This window comes from Apis laboriosa, unplaced genomic scaffold (genome assembly GCF_014066325.1).
Source record: "Apis laboriosa isolate Shangri-la unplaced genomic scaffold, ASM1406632v1 scaffold122_cov146, whole genome shotgun sequence".
NCBI classification, from domain to species: Eukaryota; Metazoa; Arthropoda; class Insecta; order Hymenoptera; family Apidae; genus Apis; species Apis laboriosa.
Window position 1 is genome coordinate 463,803 of NW_025221084.1, and position 15,574 is coordinate 479,376.

Here is a 15,574-nt window from a genome sequence, read left to right on the forward strand (position 1 = left end):
ACAAACACTAATTTATAGACGAATAATGAAAAGTATACAGAGGAACGATTTGAAATGTGGGCGGCTTCGTAATTCGGCTTATCAAAGCGGGTGTTGCTGATATCAGATGAGCCATGAAATCAGTATAATTCATTAGTTATAATTCATTAATTCATTCAAACAATCGATCTATCGACCGAATGAAGCTTCGTAAACTTTTCATATTCCTTAAATTATGCGTTTTACATTATTGCTTACGTTTTTATTTTTTATTAAATGAGAAAAAAGTATAATACTTAAAATGAATAAACTTAATTTGTAAAAAACAAACTTGTAAAAAATTAAAAAAAATTAAAAAAAATTAAAAATTGGAATTTTTTAGATTATTCGTAAAATCATTGATATTGATATTTATCTAATTTTTACTGTTGTACCCGTAATTCGTATTATTTAATCATTTACCTACTATTTAACTTAAAAATAAAAAGATATATTTTAGAGAATATAAATGCATATATAATTATATATACTTAAAATTATTTATAATTAGTTATACTATTTAAAATTATTAATTAAATTATCTTTAAATAAAAAAGATTAATAAATTATAATTATATATAATTATATATCATTACATATATATAATTATATATATATATATATTAAATATTTTATATACATTATATACATTAAATAATTTTTATGAAATATTGATATAATTAAAAAATTCGTTTTCAATGAAAATGTAATTTATTCATAAATGTTATTTATAAATGTAATTTTATTTATAAACTTTGAATGTATAAAATATTCCTCTTTTGAAAAAATGATAAGAAAAAAAATTTTTGAATTCTTTTCATTTTCAATTCTTTTATAAATACATATAAAATATATATGATATTTAAACCATTGAATGATAATATAAATTAAAGAAATATTTACATGTTTCCATTTATAATAAAGATTGGATTTGAAAATTATCATAGATTAGACACTAAAAATTTATTAAACAACAAAATATTATTATTTAATAATACAAATTCTTTCAAATATTTGATAATATAAATATAAAAAATAGTACAACGATGAATTTAATTCTAAGGAACATTAATAAATAAATATTCTGTTTCCATCATTGATATTAAAATCGTTACATACTGTCGACTAATTATTTGGAAATCTAAGAGACTAAAAATAAGATCAAATTCATCAATCAATTCACGATCAAGCTCGGCGAATTAAAAGTTGTCAATATCATATATGTCGTCGAATAAAAAAGATATTAAAGAAATTCTTATTATTATAATGTTGCTTTTAAAAAAAGAAGGAAAAGAAATATTACATCTTTTATTGTAAAAAAAGAATGTTTATCGAATTTTTTAAAAAGATTAGAAAGTTCTTAGAAAATTTTTCAATTTCATGAAAATATTAATTAAATCATTCGATAAGCTTTTAAATATAATTATTAATAAATAATTATAATATAATTATTAATAACAGATGAAATTATTAATAACAGATGCAAATATGAATACGATCGTTAGTAAAATTGTCTGTCATGTAAATATGTATTTATTCAGAATACTTCATTTGCTACGATAATTTATAAGCTTATACATATATGTATTTTCTTGATTTTCAATAGACGATAGTATATAATGGTTTTTAAAGAAGCTACAAATTGAATGTGAAAAACAACGAGAAGTAATAATATAAAGTGATTATATATATGTAAAATATAATATTTACGTATATTTAAATTACGTATATTTAAATTATAATTTATTTTTAAATTTTTAATTTAAAAATATATTTATTATTTAAGTGTTAAATACTTATTAAATATTCTAATGCTTTGTAAGAATTCTATAAAAGTAGTAAAATTAAAGTTAGTAAAATTAATTTTATTCTTCTCGTTGATATTCACAATGTATATTTTGTAAAATATATTATGTAAAATATAAATATAAATATAATTATGTTAAATAAATATAAATATATATAAATTTTACATACTGCCAATTAAATAAAATAAAAAAAATTTTTTTTAATTTTTTCTATTTTAAAAATCTCTATAAATAGAAAATACAATTTTAATTGATAATTATATTAATATTACCATATTAGAAAGAATAAATCAATTAAAACTATTGATTTTAACTATTCTTTAAATATTCAACTTGCAAAATAATTACTTATATATATCTCATCTATAGTTAATTATATATTTCTTTTCTAAACACTTATTTTTACTGTTTCAAATGTATGTTATATACAAGGTATCTCAAAGATTTTAAATTTTTAATTTTCTTTGAAAATTATTATCAAAAATTAAAAAAATCTTTAAAAATTTCCTAAAACATTAAAATCAAAATTCAAATTTATATATTTTTATTTTTAAAATTAAATTAAATTTAATTACATTATAGATATATAGAATATTAAAATAAACAATGAATTTTATAATATGATGATTACATATAAAATTAATTTTTTAAAAATTGAATATATTATAAATATATTCATATAAATAAATTGATTGCTATTTTTTATATAAGTAAATTTGTTTGTTACAATGAGACACCTAGTATAATTACAATAATACAATTATATAATTAATATTATTTCTTTAATAAATATTTTTTCCCTCTCTAGTATGAACAATATTTATATTGTAATATAAATAAAGATTTTTACAAAAACTAAGTTCAGAAATAAAAATCCTAATACACAATTGTTCAAAAATATTTTTTTTCATTAAAGAAAAGTTATTCAAAACAATAGTAATATTATATAACAATAACTACATTTCTTTATTTCTAGAACATAATTATTTAAAAAATAAAAAAAATATAGAAAAATTTTAAATATAGAAAAATTTCTAATCATATAATTTTTTTTAAATAACAATATAATTCTTTTTTTTACTCTTTTTAATAATATATTGATATTTTTATGTATTTCTTTTTTATTTACATGTCTTATAGTAGTCTCACAATAATAAACGTAAAAGTTATAATATCATCAAATAATTATTAAATATAACATTGATATAAATATAACAATGCTTAGGAAAAATAATACAATATATCGAAAAAATAATTTTATTTATTTATTTTTTTTTTTTTTTTTTTACGACACTGTCATGCAATGTTCGTAAATTATTCGCGTAATTTATAGAAAAAATTTTATTTGCTCCAATATTATTAAAACATAAATGAATATATTTTGATGCTAAAAAAGTATTGAATGTAAAAATCACTTATGAAAACATAATAGAAATTTCTTCAAATAATTAAATATTTTAATTTAACATCGGAGCAATACAAAATTATTTTTATAAAAAAAGTACTTAAATCACTCTTAAATCTCTATTTAAGTCATGTAAATATCTCTTAAAATTATTTTAAAAATTTATATTAATATAACATTGAGAAACTGGGTAGAAAATAATTTAATTTCCAAAAAAATACAATCATTTAATTATTTTTCTTTATACAAAATTATTTTTTATATAAAATAATATCAAAAAAATAAATTAGTAATGCTTTATTTTTCTAACAAAAAATATTTTTCATTATTTTTTCTTTTACAATGTTCAATATACCAATTATATATATTATATTTTTATTTAAATAATAATTGCTGTCCCAATTTCTCTAATATAATTAATTAATTATAATTATAATGTTAATATAATATTATAACATAAAAAATATAACATTAACAAAATTTAATAAAATAATTTAATATAATATAATAAAATAATATAATTTTAATATATTTTTATTTTTTTTTTCTTCTTTTTGAAAAAATTAAAAAAACCTATCATAATATGAACTGAAAAAGTGCACAATATGTCATGAAGATCAATAAACCTTCGATACTTTCTTAAAAATAGTACTTACACTCTGTTGACACATTAATACGCAATGTATTGCGAAGAAGAATTCTCCTATAATATAAGATGATATACGACAATGATAGAATGAAATCAAGAATAATTTGATTTCTAATGGAATCGTAATTTTTTTTCTTTTCTTTGATATAGGTCTTGTTAACAGTAGTTACAGTCGTATTCGCGATTTTCTATGAACACGTTATATCAACACAGTAAAATATATGTGCATATAACTAGTTAAGAATTATTACAGAACCGCTATTCTTTATCGTTTACAATTACATATATATATATATATATATATATATATATGTGTGTGTATGTATACATACAATGTTTTGAAAACAATAATACAAATGACAAATATAAAATTCCTCGCCTTAAGATTGAAGATTTATTTATTAAGATAATCTTTCTTTTTATTTTTATTATACTGTTATTATTATATTTTTTTTAGTATAATACTATTTAAAACAAAATACTGAGCATTCATAAAATATTAAACAATATTTTATGACAACAAACGTTCTCCGGCACGTTCTCAAGTTGTAAGCATGCTTTAAGAGATTTTTATTTAAGAGAAAAAAAACTAATATTTTATTCAAAAAATTATTTATTTATAATATTTATTTCACATTTATAGTGGCGAATAATTTTACATTTCTCGCTTATGCCGTTCTATTTTCGGCACATTCTAATATGTACACACACACACATATATATAGATATATATTCGTGCGCGCGCGCGCGTGTATATGTGTGAATTTATATTTATATATAATTCTATGGATAGTGAATATCCATTCTCTCTCTCTCTCTCTCTCTCTCTCTCTCTCTCTCTCTCTCTCCTCCCTCCTTTTTTCTTCTATTTTTTTATTTATTTTTCGATCTTAAGTTTTTTATGCAAGGGCAGTAACCCAATTTTTTCTTTTTTTTAAATATTCTTTTTTTACGCCACTGATTTTTAGATGTGAGATTTATAAGTGGTCAGCAATACGAAGCACAGTTTTAACAAGTAATATTTTGTTGTTTTGCCTCTACACATTCATACATTTTTATTTTTTCTCATATTCACACATGTATACGTACATACTCATACATATACAGGATGTTAATATATTCATTGTCAATAGTAATATATTTGACAGAAATAAAATATTCAAGAATCAATTTTAAAAACCAAAATAAACACAAAAATTAATATATAAAAATATCAGTTAATATTTCTTTATCATAAATTATAAGCAATTGAAGTTTGTACAATAAAGTGAGATGAAAAGACAATGAGATCGTTCTGTCTTCTTTACATCGCTATCACATTTTATTTTTACTTATTTCATTTATTACGAATTTAAATTGCTTAAAATTTAATAAATGATCTCAACCAACATTTTTATATAAATTTTGGTTTTTCGAAAATCGATTCTTCAAAAAATATATATCTTATGAATATATTAATATCTTGTATTTACATACATACATGTTCTCTTTCTTGCTCTTTTTTTTCTCTTTATTTCTGTTTTTCTTTTCTAATTTTTTTATTCTTCCTATTTACTCATCTTTTCTTTTTCTTTCATTCACTATGTTATATTATTATAATTTACTCTATCGACATTGCTCAATCATTATAGATTTTTTATAGAGCTTCTGTCTTCTTTTCTTATTATTTTTTTACGTTGTGTCTAAAAAGATAACATGCAATAAAAAATTATTTTTTGCTATATTAGGTAAAAAAAATTTACAACTTTAAATATTAATATTATTAAAAATTAGTGTTTCTTTATAAAATATATTAATTAATTTAACAATAATTTCGTAATATTATCAATATAAAATATTGATTTGAATTAAAAAATAATATAAATTTTACTTTACCGATAGTGATAAATTATATTCAGAGTTAATAAGCTGGAGCTCGAAAATCGGGCATCCGTTGTTGTTGTTGTTGTTGTTGTTGTTGTTGTTGTTGTTGTTGTTGTTGTTGTTGACCAAAAGGCGGTTCTTGGTAACCAGTATCAGTCGCATCAGGATAACTTGTATATCCTGTTCCACCAACAGGATCTGCTTCATAACTTGGTGCAAATGCAGCATCAGTTCCTTGTTTGAATCTTTGAAACGCAAACCATGCACAGGCAGCCTATTATATGTATATAAATATTAAATATAGATGTTAAATTAAGAATAAATAATATTTTTGTAATTTTGTAATTCTATAATTTATTGTAATTTTTTATTTTTATATAATTAAATTTTTGTATTGTATAAATATAAAAATATTTCTATGATTTAAAAATTATTAATTTTATAAATATTTGAATTTAATTAATATTTCAAAAATTTATTCATATCATTACATTGATTTATTAAGTTAAAAATTTAATAAAATAAAAATATTTAATTAATTTACCCAAGTAAAAATGGAGAAAAAGGAAAAAGCGATAGCGCTTTGAACGTTGTTCACTCCATAATTATCTTTCGGTGTTTCTGATTTATTCCAAGCATTGGTTAAGTAACAAAATCCAATAAAATAAAGGAATGCCCAAAAACCAGAGAATCTAAACATTAAAATATAATGCTTTAATTATTTCAATATTTTATAATACGAATTTCCTATTAAATAATTAAATAACTTTCGATTTTAAATGAGATTTTATCAAGATTTTTTTTATTAGAGATTGAATATTATTAATTTAATATATTTTTTATAATTATTTAGTGATGATTTATAAAAATATGATTTATAATAATATATAATTTATTATAATAAGGTAGCGATAAAACTGAAATTAGCCATTTATTTTTAAAGTAATATAAGTCCAATTTTAAAATTAGTTAAGACTAAGTTAGTTATGAATAACTTCTTTTCATTTATAAATAATAAAATTAATATTATATAATATCTTTATAAATTCAAAATTCAAAATTTAATTATTAAATATTATTATAAAAATATTTTTTTTAAATGATATAAGTCCATTTGTAAAAAAGAATAATTAAAACAACTTTTTAATCATGTTAATTATTAATTATTATAAATTCTTTATGTATCACCATTAAAGTCTTTATAGCTTGATGAGATTTAAAAGTAATGAATTTTATAACATTTATTTTAATAAAAAAATTATAGGAAAAAATTCATAATTTAAAGTCCTGCTTTTAGAAAAAAAAAAATTAAAAAATTTAACAAAATAATTACATTTTATAGAACTTCAAAAAAAATCTATAACAAAAAATAAATATAACAATACTATTGCTTTGTTCTTTCTTACTTGTTATGAATTTCATGATATTAAAAAAAAAATAAAAAAAATTGAAATATGAATAAAATTATTATTACTTATCTTAATAAAATATTTTATTTCTTATAGTTATTTATTATAAATTCTTATATAATATAACTGAAAATATTTCTTAATAAAATCAATTTACGTTTATATGTCTTCATTTTAATTATTTTTTATATTAAAAAAATATATTTCAAAAAAGTTTACTTCAATTAAAATATAAATTATATATTAATATTAATTTATTTATATTTATAATTTATAATTAAATATTAATTTATTTATATTTTTATTTAATATTTATATTTTAATATAAATTATATAAATTGATTATGTTTTTGAAAATTTATTAAATAAGTCCATTTGTAGCTAAAAAAAATTCTTTTATTTTTTTTATTATTATATAAAATTTAACATGTTTATAGTTTAAAAATATTATTCGAATTTATTAATGTTTATCAATATTTTTCAGTTAATTCAAATAATAATAATTCAATAAACTCTTAAATATCTAAATATATGAATAATTATATCAGTTTCAAAAAAATAGTTCGTATATATATATATAATTTGCGTTATAATTAATAAGTAAATTATATATATATATATATATATATATATATATGTATATATATATAATATAAAATATAAATAAAATATAAAAACAAAAAGATATCAATAATTATCCTATTTCCTTAAATTACATTTTTTTATTTATAAATTCATTTATAATTATTTATCATTAAAATTTTTCATATTTAATAATAATATTTTTTTTTAATATAACAAAACAAAAATAAATCGATATTTAAATCATTTCGTAAAAATATTTATTCGTATTTTTATATATCATACAATTAATGTGAATTTTCTTATGAATGAGCCATCACTGAATATATTTTATTTACAATTAAAAAATATCGAAAATACTTAAAAAAAAAATATAAAATCCTGTAAGTAATTTAAATAAATATCAATCCATGCAATTTTAAAAAATTAAAATTTTTAATTTTTATTAAAAAAATTATGATACGAAAATAAAAGTTAAAATTATATTACAAATAATTATTATAAATACATATATATAGAATATTTTATTTTAATCTTCGAATGTAATTATTTCCTAAATTATAAGTCATTTTAAAAAATTTTTTATATTATTTTATTTATTTTATATTATTTTTCAAGAAAAAAATCTAATTGTATCTAATTATGTAATATGCAAGAGATTTCAAGATGAGTTTGAATGAACTCAGGAAATGGATTCATCTAAAAGAGATTTATAATATCATTATATATGATATTACAATATTCTCTTGTAAAACAATACAAGTTCTATTTGGAGATAAAATAAGGTTGTTTTATCTAATATAATTTTTATTTATTTTGATCTCTAGAATTTGAAGAAAATTTTCTACTTTTTCCTCTTCAAAAAATCTCATGAATATATTCTATACATATATTCTGTATATACATATATACAATTTAGTTTTAACAATTTCAGAAATTTGTTATAGTTTAAAATAAGAAATACATACCCTAAATCAAGTAAGACAAAATGTTTTCTAGTCTTAACAGAAGACATCTGCTCAAAGAGATATTCGCCAGCAAGGAATCCGATACTGGCGAGGAAGGCAAGCACTCCAATTCCTATTCCATAATTGCAAGCATTATGATCTTCATTATAAAGACATACCTCTTTTCCGCCTTCCTTTTTTATGTATCCTTTGTTGCTTATGCATCCGAATACAATTATTGCGAAGAGCTAAAAAATTAAAATTAAAATTAAATAAATTTAATTTAATAAATAATAATTTAAATAATTAAATAATTTTTATAATCTAATTTAAATTATTTTTAATAAAAATTATATTGTATTTTTTATATATATTTAAATATACTATATAATATGATATACAAGTTGATTCTATAATTGGACTATTATAATGATAAAATATTAAATTACGTAATATTTTTCTCTATAATTTTTTTCTAATTTTATTTGGAATAGAGTTATAGTTTAATTACTAGAATTACTACAATTACTAATCTTGTATATATTTATTGTTATATATATTTTTATATATGTTTTTTATTATTATATTTTTTATTTTTATATATTTTTATATGTCCTTAAAATTTTTTAAATTTATTAATTTTATTTATAGAATAATTAATAGAATTAATTTTTTATATTCTACAAAAAAAATCTTCATTTTTTTAAATTATAATAATTAATATATATAATTTTTTTAAAATTTCGTAGAATATCTTTATTGTAAAATAATATTTTAAAAATATTTTTTTAAATCATATATTATTTTTTATTAAATATCTACTAAATATCATTTTTTTCAATTTATTAATATATTATATGTAAATAAAAAAAAAAAAAATCTATTTTGAAATAATTCATATATACAAAAAAAGAAAAGAAAAAATAGAAAATAAAGAATTTATAAATTAGAATCAAAAAATTATAAATTATAAAACAAACTATTGATTTTTAAATAATAAATAACTTATTCATGATTATTGCTTATGATGAAATAATTTATTATCCAATTAATTTATGGATTGATTTTCATTTACTTTTGATATTATCAATTATAGTATTTATAATTAATATATAATTTTATAATTAATATTATTTTTTTATAATAATTATAATAATTATATAATTATATATATATAATAATTATTAAGTAAAATTACTTAATATAATTGAACTCTTTTTTTATTTATATTTTAAATTATAATTTATATGCATCATATAATACTTTTATCATATTTTATTACATATTTATGATTGAATTCTTCAAAAATTAATCGATTATTTATACATCAATATATTTAACAAATAATATAAAGTCGGTACCAATATAGAAATTAAAAATCCTATATTTAATTAAATATCCTATATTTAATTAAATATTTAAATTACCTCGATATTATAAGAAATTATAAGAAAATTTCTTTTTTGTATTCGAATTAAAATTTTCGCATTAAAACTAATCTTTCATTTGATTTTCCATGAAATACTTGTTTTTTTTTTTTACATATTGTTAATATAAAATCGAATTTAGTTTCGATTTCGTTCGGATCTGTCTTAAGATAGGAATAAGAAAGAAAATCGCAAAAAAAAAACATCATAATTACAAAACTAAATAATTGAAAAAAAAAGATAATTTTTATTTACCTATTTCTTTTATTACAATCGCAATATGAAATATTTTTTAAATTACTTTATAAAAATAATAAAAATTATATAATTATAAATTATATAATAATTTATAAAAATATTTCATAAATTAATTATTATTTCATTTATTATTTAATTTATTAAAAAACTTCAAATAAAGCTAAATTGAAAATTAAATTAATAATTAATAATAATAAATTTTAATTAAAATAAAAAAATTTTGGAGATTTTAATTAAATAAAAATAAACAAATAATATAATATAATATGAAAATATATAAAATAGCACTTTAAGATATACATAAGAATTAAAATGATATTATTCTTAATAAAATTTATAATTTCAAATTATTTAATGACATTAACATTTTGAATTGCTAATTTTTTAATTTTTCAATTTAGTTTAAATTTTTATTTTTAATTTACCTAACAATATTTACAATTTTTAATTAAAGATTAAAAAAATTAATTAAGACTCTAATTTTATTTTGATTCTTATTTTAATTCTACTAATAAGAACTTTGTAAACTGGATAATATATTATAAAAATAATGAAATTTCTTAAATTAATAAAAGAATTTATTTCTTATTAAATTATTAAATAATATAATTTATTTTCTAAATATTACAAAAATTGTATTTGAAAAATAAATATAAAATTATGTTACTTTTTTTTTCAAAGATCAAAATTATATAATTATTAATTATTTTTGTTATGACATATCAATTGACATAATTTTTCTCTCTTCTTATATATTTTAAGTCATAATTATAAACTTAAAAATTTATATATACTTATCATTTTTAAATTCAATCTGTATTTATTTATGAATTAATTACTTAAATCCATCAAACTATCTATTTTTTTGGTCACTTTTGTATTATTAATTTTTTTCCAAGTTTCACTAAAACTGTTCGGAGAGAACTTCATTTTATACATATACAAATATATATATATATATATATTTCTACGGTCTTTGTTCATACCAATATCGATATTTTACTTACATTCGTTGTCACTCTTCTTCTTGTCATTCAAACTTTTCATATCTATATCTAAATAAATCCATCTCTAAATATATTTTCTAATATGTCTCATAAATAATATTTTTTTTTTTAATTTTAAATTACTTCAAAAATCATATAACATTTTCATGACTTAAAGCTAAAATTTACGTTATGATAATTATGATAAAAGATTTTATTTGAATTATTTTTTAATTTTTCATCTAATGATGATAAATGACAGAAAAGTTAAAGTAAAATATATTCAAAAATCATTAGAAAATTATATGGAATTATATATTCTTTCTATGGGGTCTATCACTGGAATTTGCGAAAAATCAATAAAACCCCATCATGTCAAACTGGTGGGGGTGGTTTACTCTTTAAAATCAATGTTCGTCGCATAAAATCGATATATGTTTTAATTTAAAAAGACATCAATAGAAATAAAAAACGAAGTATTATATGTTCAAGGAAAAAACTTACCAAACATATAGCTTTTAGAATAACTTGAGGCCTTTGAATGAAGGCAATAGGATCGAAAGGGGCTCCTGCCTTTCCTCCACCGTACGCTCCACCGTCCATCTTATTGCGACTGAGCTGAAATTTGAAAGCTCGAAGCTAATGGAAGCGCGCATGCGCTGAGAGAAAATTCTCTTTTCTACTTCCACTACTCAATTTTTTAGGGTGGATCCTTTCACAAGAGCGCTTCGGGTGGATGGAACGTAAATTAATCAAGAATTCGATCCTTTTCGATTGAATCGCAAAATTTAATTCAATCACAAAATTATTCATTTAATTTAATTAACATGAATTTACATTATATATATATATATTAATATATATTAGCACAGTTATATACATAAATTGTATTATTAAGTTTTCATTTAATTCTTAATAATTATTAAGTATAAAATTAATAAAATTGATAAAAATTGAAAAAAAACTGGAATAGAATTCTTTATAGAAATAATTGCAAAACACAAAGATTAAAATTTATACAAATTTATTTGCAATAAGTAATACACTTAATATAATACCATTTATTACTATTAAAATTATTTATTATTTAATGAAAATAATAATCAATTTGAAAAACAGCATCAATTTAGAACTTGATAATGCTTATAATAAAATCGATTATCTTTTTTTTAATTCAATCTTCACATTTCATTATTAATATTTTCAATTTTTTATTGTATATTTATTTTTATTATTTTATTTCTTAATATCATTTGAAACTATAAAATACATTAAAATAAAAAAAACTTTTTTATTTTAGAAGCAAATATTAAAAAAAATTTTAAAATAATAAGAAATAATTTGTTGTTTTTTGTAAATTGTGCTTATATCATATTGTTTAAGTTACATATATCTTAAATAATACAAATGTTACTAATCCTAATACACTAATAAAAGTACAAATTTGCTGGATATTATTATGTTTTGGTTTTATCTCTGACTGTAAAAAATAAATTAAAATATTTTTAATTATTACATAAATATCATAGACGAAAATTACTTTATTAAAATATATATTGTCAACTTATATAAAATATTATAAAATATATATATATATATATATATGTATTGTCAACTTAAGACATACCCTTAAAGTTAATTCTTCAAGTTCAAAAAGATTTTTCTTTGCTTTTTCTAATTCTGTTAATGTTGCATCAATAGAAATAGGTAATATATTAGAAGCACTCAAACACTTATTAAGATCAACAAAAATATTAATTTTTTCTTTTATCAATCTTAATCGACAATATGCTATAAGAGCTTGTATTAAAGAAAATTGTTGTTCTCCATGTTTAATTATTTGAAGAAAATGTTCAATCCTAAAAAAATAATTTTGCAATTAATCTTTAATTTTTTTAATAAAATTAATTTGATTAATGATTAAGTTAATCATTTCATTGATTTTTGCAAAAAAATAGTTTTTAAAAAATATCATGATAAAATAATTTTCAACCTGTCTTCAACATTTGTTATTACAATATTGGATCTTCTTTTTTCAATATTTAAAATATTTTGTAATTCTTCTGCTTTTTTAGAATTAAGGCCTACATTGAAATTTTAGATTAGATATAAAATATATTTTACAAATACAATTATAAACATATAATCATAGATAATAAATTTTGAATCTTTTATTTAGAAAAAATAAATGAAACATTTTTTTTTTAATTTCATTACTTAACAAAAATATATTAAAAATTTTTAATTTTTACCTAACATAATTAGTTCTTGCACGCTGAGTTCATGTAACACATCAGTTGATATATTTCTTTTTTTACATTCTGGTATCAATTCAGATGCATTCAAACCACGTAATAAAGTGGCTGTTTGTTTAGTAAAACCAAAAGGATCGCGATAATTATTCATTGTTTTAAATAATGCTAAAGATAAAAAACTCAAAATATTTTAATATAATAAAAATATAAACATAATTCAAATATAGAATAATAATAATGTTTTAATTTAATCTTTAAAGAACAGTGAAATTTAATTTTTATGTATATTATAACTGAATTTATAAAATTTATAAATTTATAAAGTAAAACTCTTAATTTAAAAGATTTATTAATTTAAGATTTAATATTTTAAGCTAAACTTAACATTATAGCAATTACACAATAATAGAATTAAATGACAGTATTAATTTATTTGATTTTTATTTTTCATTCTTCTTTAAGCAATTCACTATTTAGGGATTATTTATGTTATAATAATTTCTTACCGTAAAAAATAGGTTAAAATGAATGAAAGTGTTCATAAATCTATCAAATATTTGTAAGTGAATTTTATTCTGCTCATTTTATAATTTACTAGTAAAGAAAAGAAATTTGGTTACATAGTACTAAATTGATATCAAATCTCTATAAAGTTTGGCTATAAAAGTATATCTATCTATTGCTATTATGAATCGATTTTAGTATCAAATCTTATACCAAATTTTGCATCAAAAATAGATTAAGTTATATTTTAATTCATAACCTATCATCTATTTGGTGCTGATTACAAAACAAATTTGTAATCGTGATAGACACCAAAAAAATATTAAATTTTATTATTAAAAATCTTCAAATACAGAATAAATTTTGAGACTTGTGGTAATACTACAAAAAAATTCTAAATTTTTGTTTTTTAAAATAAAATGATTTAAAATTAAAATATGTAAAAAAATTATTTACAATTATTTATTTTTTTATTTTCATTTCAATTTTAACATTTAGATCAACGTTAATATTACAAATTTTAATTTGATTCTAACTCGATTCAAATTAAAAGCGGTTATGTTTTAGATTTGTTTTAATTAGACAAAACTAGAAGATATACATAAACAAAAAATAACAAAAATTTGTTGAGAAAATTATAGACAACGATTTAATAATGATAAAGATTTTGTTAATTTTATTTGTAAGTTATAATCATTTTATTATTATATAGAATCTACAACTTGAATGCATAAAAAAATTTAATATCAAAATTGTTAATAGAAGAAATATAATAGAATTAAAGAAAAGAATATAATAAAAATGCATTCATTGCAATAAAAATAAAGATAATTTTTCTGAATTAAAAAAATAAATCAAGGTACAACAAGAAACATTATAAAGCAGAGTTTTAGTTTTATTTTTAACAAATGAAAATGTAAATATATATTATTTTTGATATAAAAATTACATAATGCATAGAAATGATTTGTTTTATATCTTTAACTTATGAATGTATCTATAAATAGCAGTTATTTGAAATCAATATTCATATTTTTGATAGCAAAAAAAATCATTTATTGAATATTTAAAAATTGTATATTAAAAATATATAAAATATGTAAAAATTGAAATATAATTTTTTTCAAAAGCAGTTTTCAATAAAGACCTGAAAAATCATTTAATAATCAAGCAAATATTCAAGTTTTATAAATAAATTTGTAAAAGATAAGCACATATAAATTTTTTATAATGTTAATGTATCAAATGAAACTCAACTCAAATTAAAAGTTTTTTTATTTTAAGTTTGTTTTCATAAAGTTTTTAAGTAAATTTTTCAATTTCATATTATTCCTTTTGCTCAAGATTTTTTCCTGAACTATTCTATTCAAGGAATTGTGTATTCATAGTCTAAATGATGTCATGTCCTCTTTCATATCTTTTTTTTTTGCTGTAAACCAATGAATTAACATGAGAAAAAAAAA

General features: G+C 17.5%; 1 protein-coding gene across 4 annotated transcripts; it reads right to left on the reverse strand.

Annotated features, from left to right (window-relative positions):
• Positions 1 to 5,493: 5,493 nt before the first annotated feature.
• LOC122720253 (synaptogyrin) lies at positions 5,494 to 14,443 on the reverse strand. Of its 4 annotated transcripts, none has more exons than XM_043946826.1 (8): positions 13,605 to 13,871; positions 13,346 to 13,436; positions 12,980 to 13,211; positions 11,857 to 11,970; positions 8,703 to 8,929; positions 6,288 to 6,435; positions 5,756 to 6,017; positions 5,494 to 5,562 (listed from the first exon to the last, which is right to left on the reverse strand). In XM_043946826.1, exons 1-7 carry the CDS (start codon positions 13,756 to 13,758, stop codon positions 5,781 to 5,783), a joined length of 1,203 nt encoding a protein of 400 aa, XP_043802761.1. In that variant the 5' UTR covers positions 13,759 to 13,871; the 3' UTR covers positions 5,494 to 5,562; positions 5,756 to 5,780. The 4 variants fall into 4 exon arrangements, with proteins under 4 accessions (XP_043802761.1, XP_043802763.1, XP_043802764.1 ...); XM_043946828.1 differs by lacking the exon at positions 5,494 to 5,562 and adding an exon at positions 14,114 to 14,443 and having other exon boundaries at positions 5,656 to 6,017; positions 13,605 to 13,772; XM_043946829.1 differs by lacking the exon at positions 5,494 to 5,562 and adding an exon at positions 13,993 to 14,008 and having other exon boundaries at positions 5,656 to 6,017; positions 13,605 to 13,772.
• Positions 14,444 to 15,574: the final 1,131 nt, after the last annotated feature.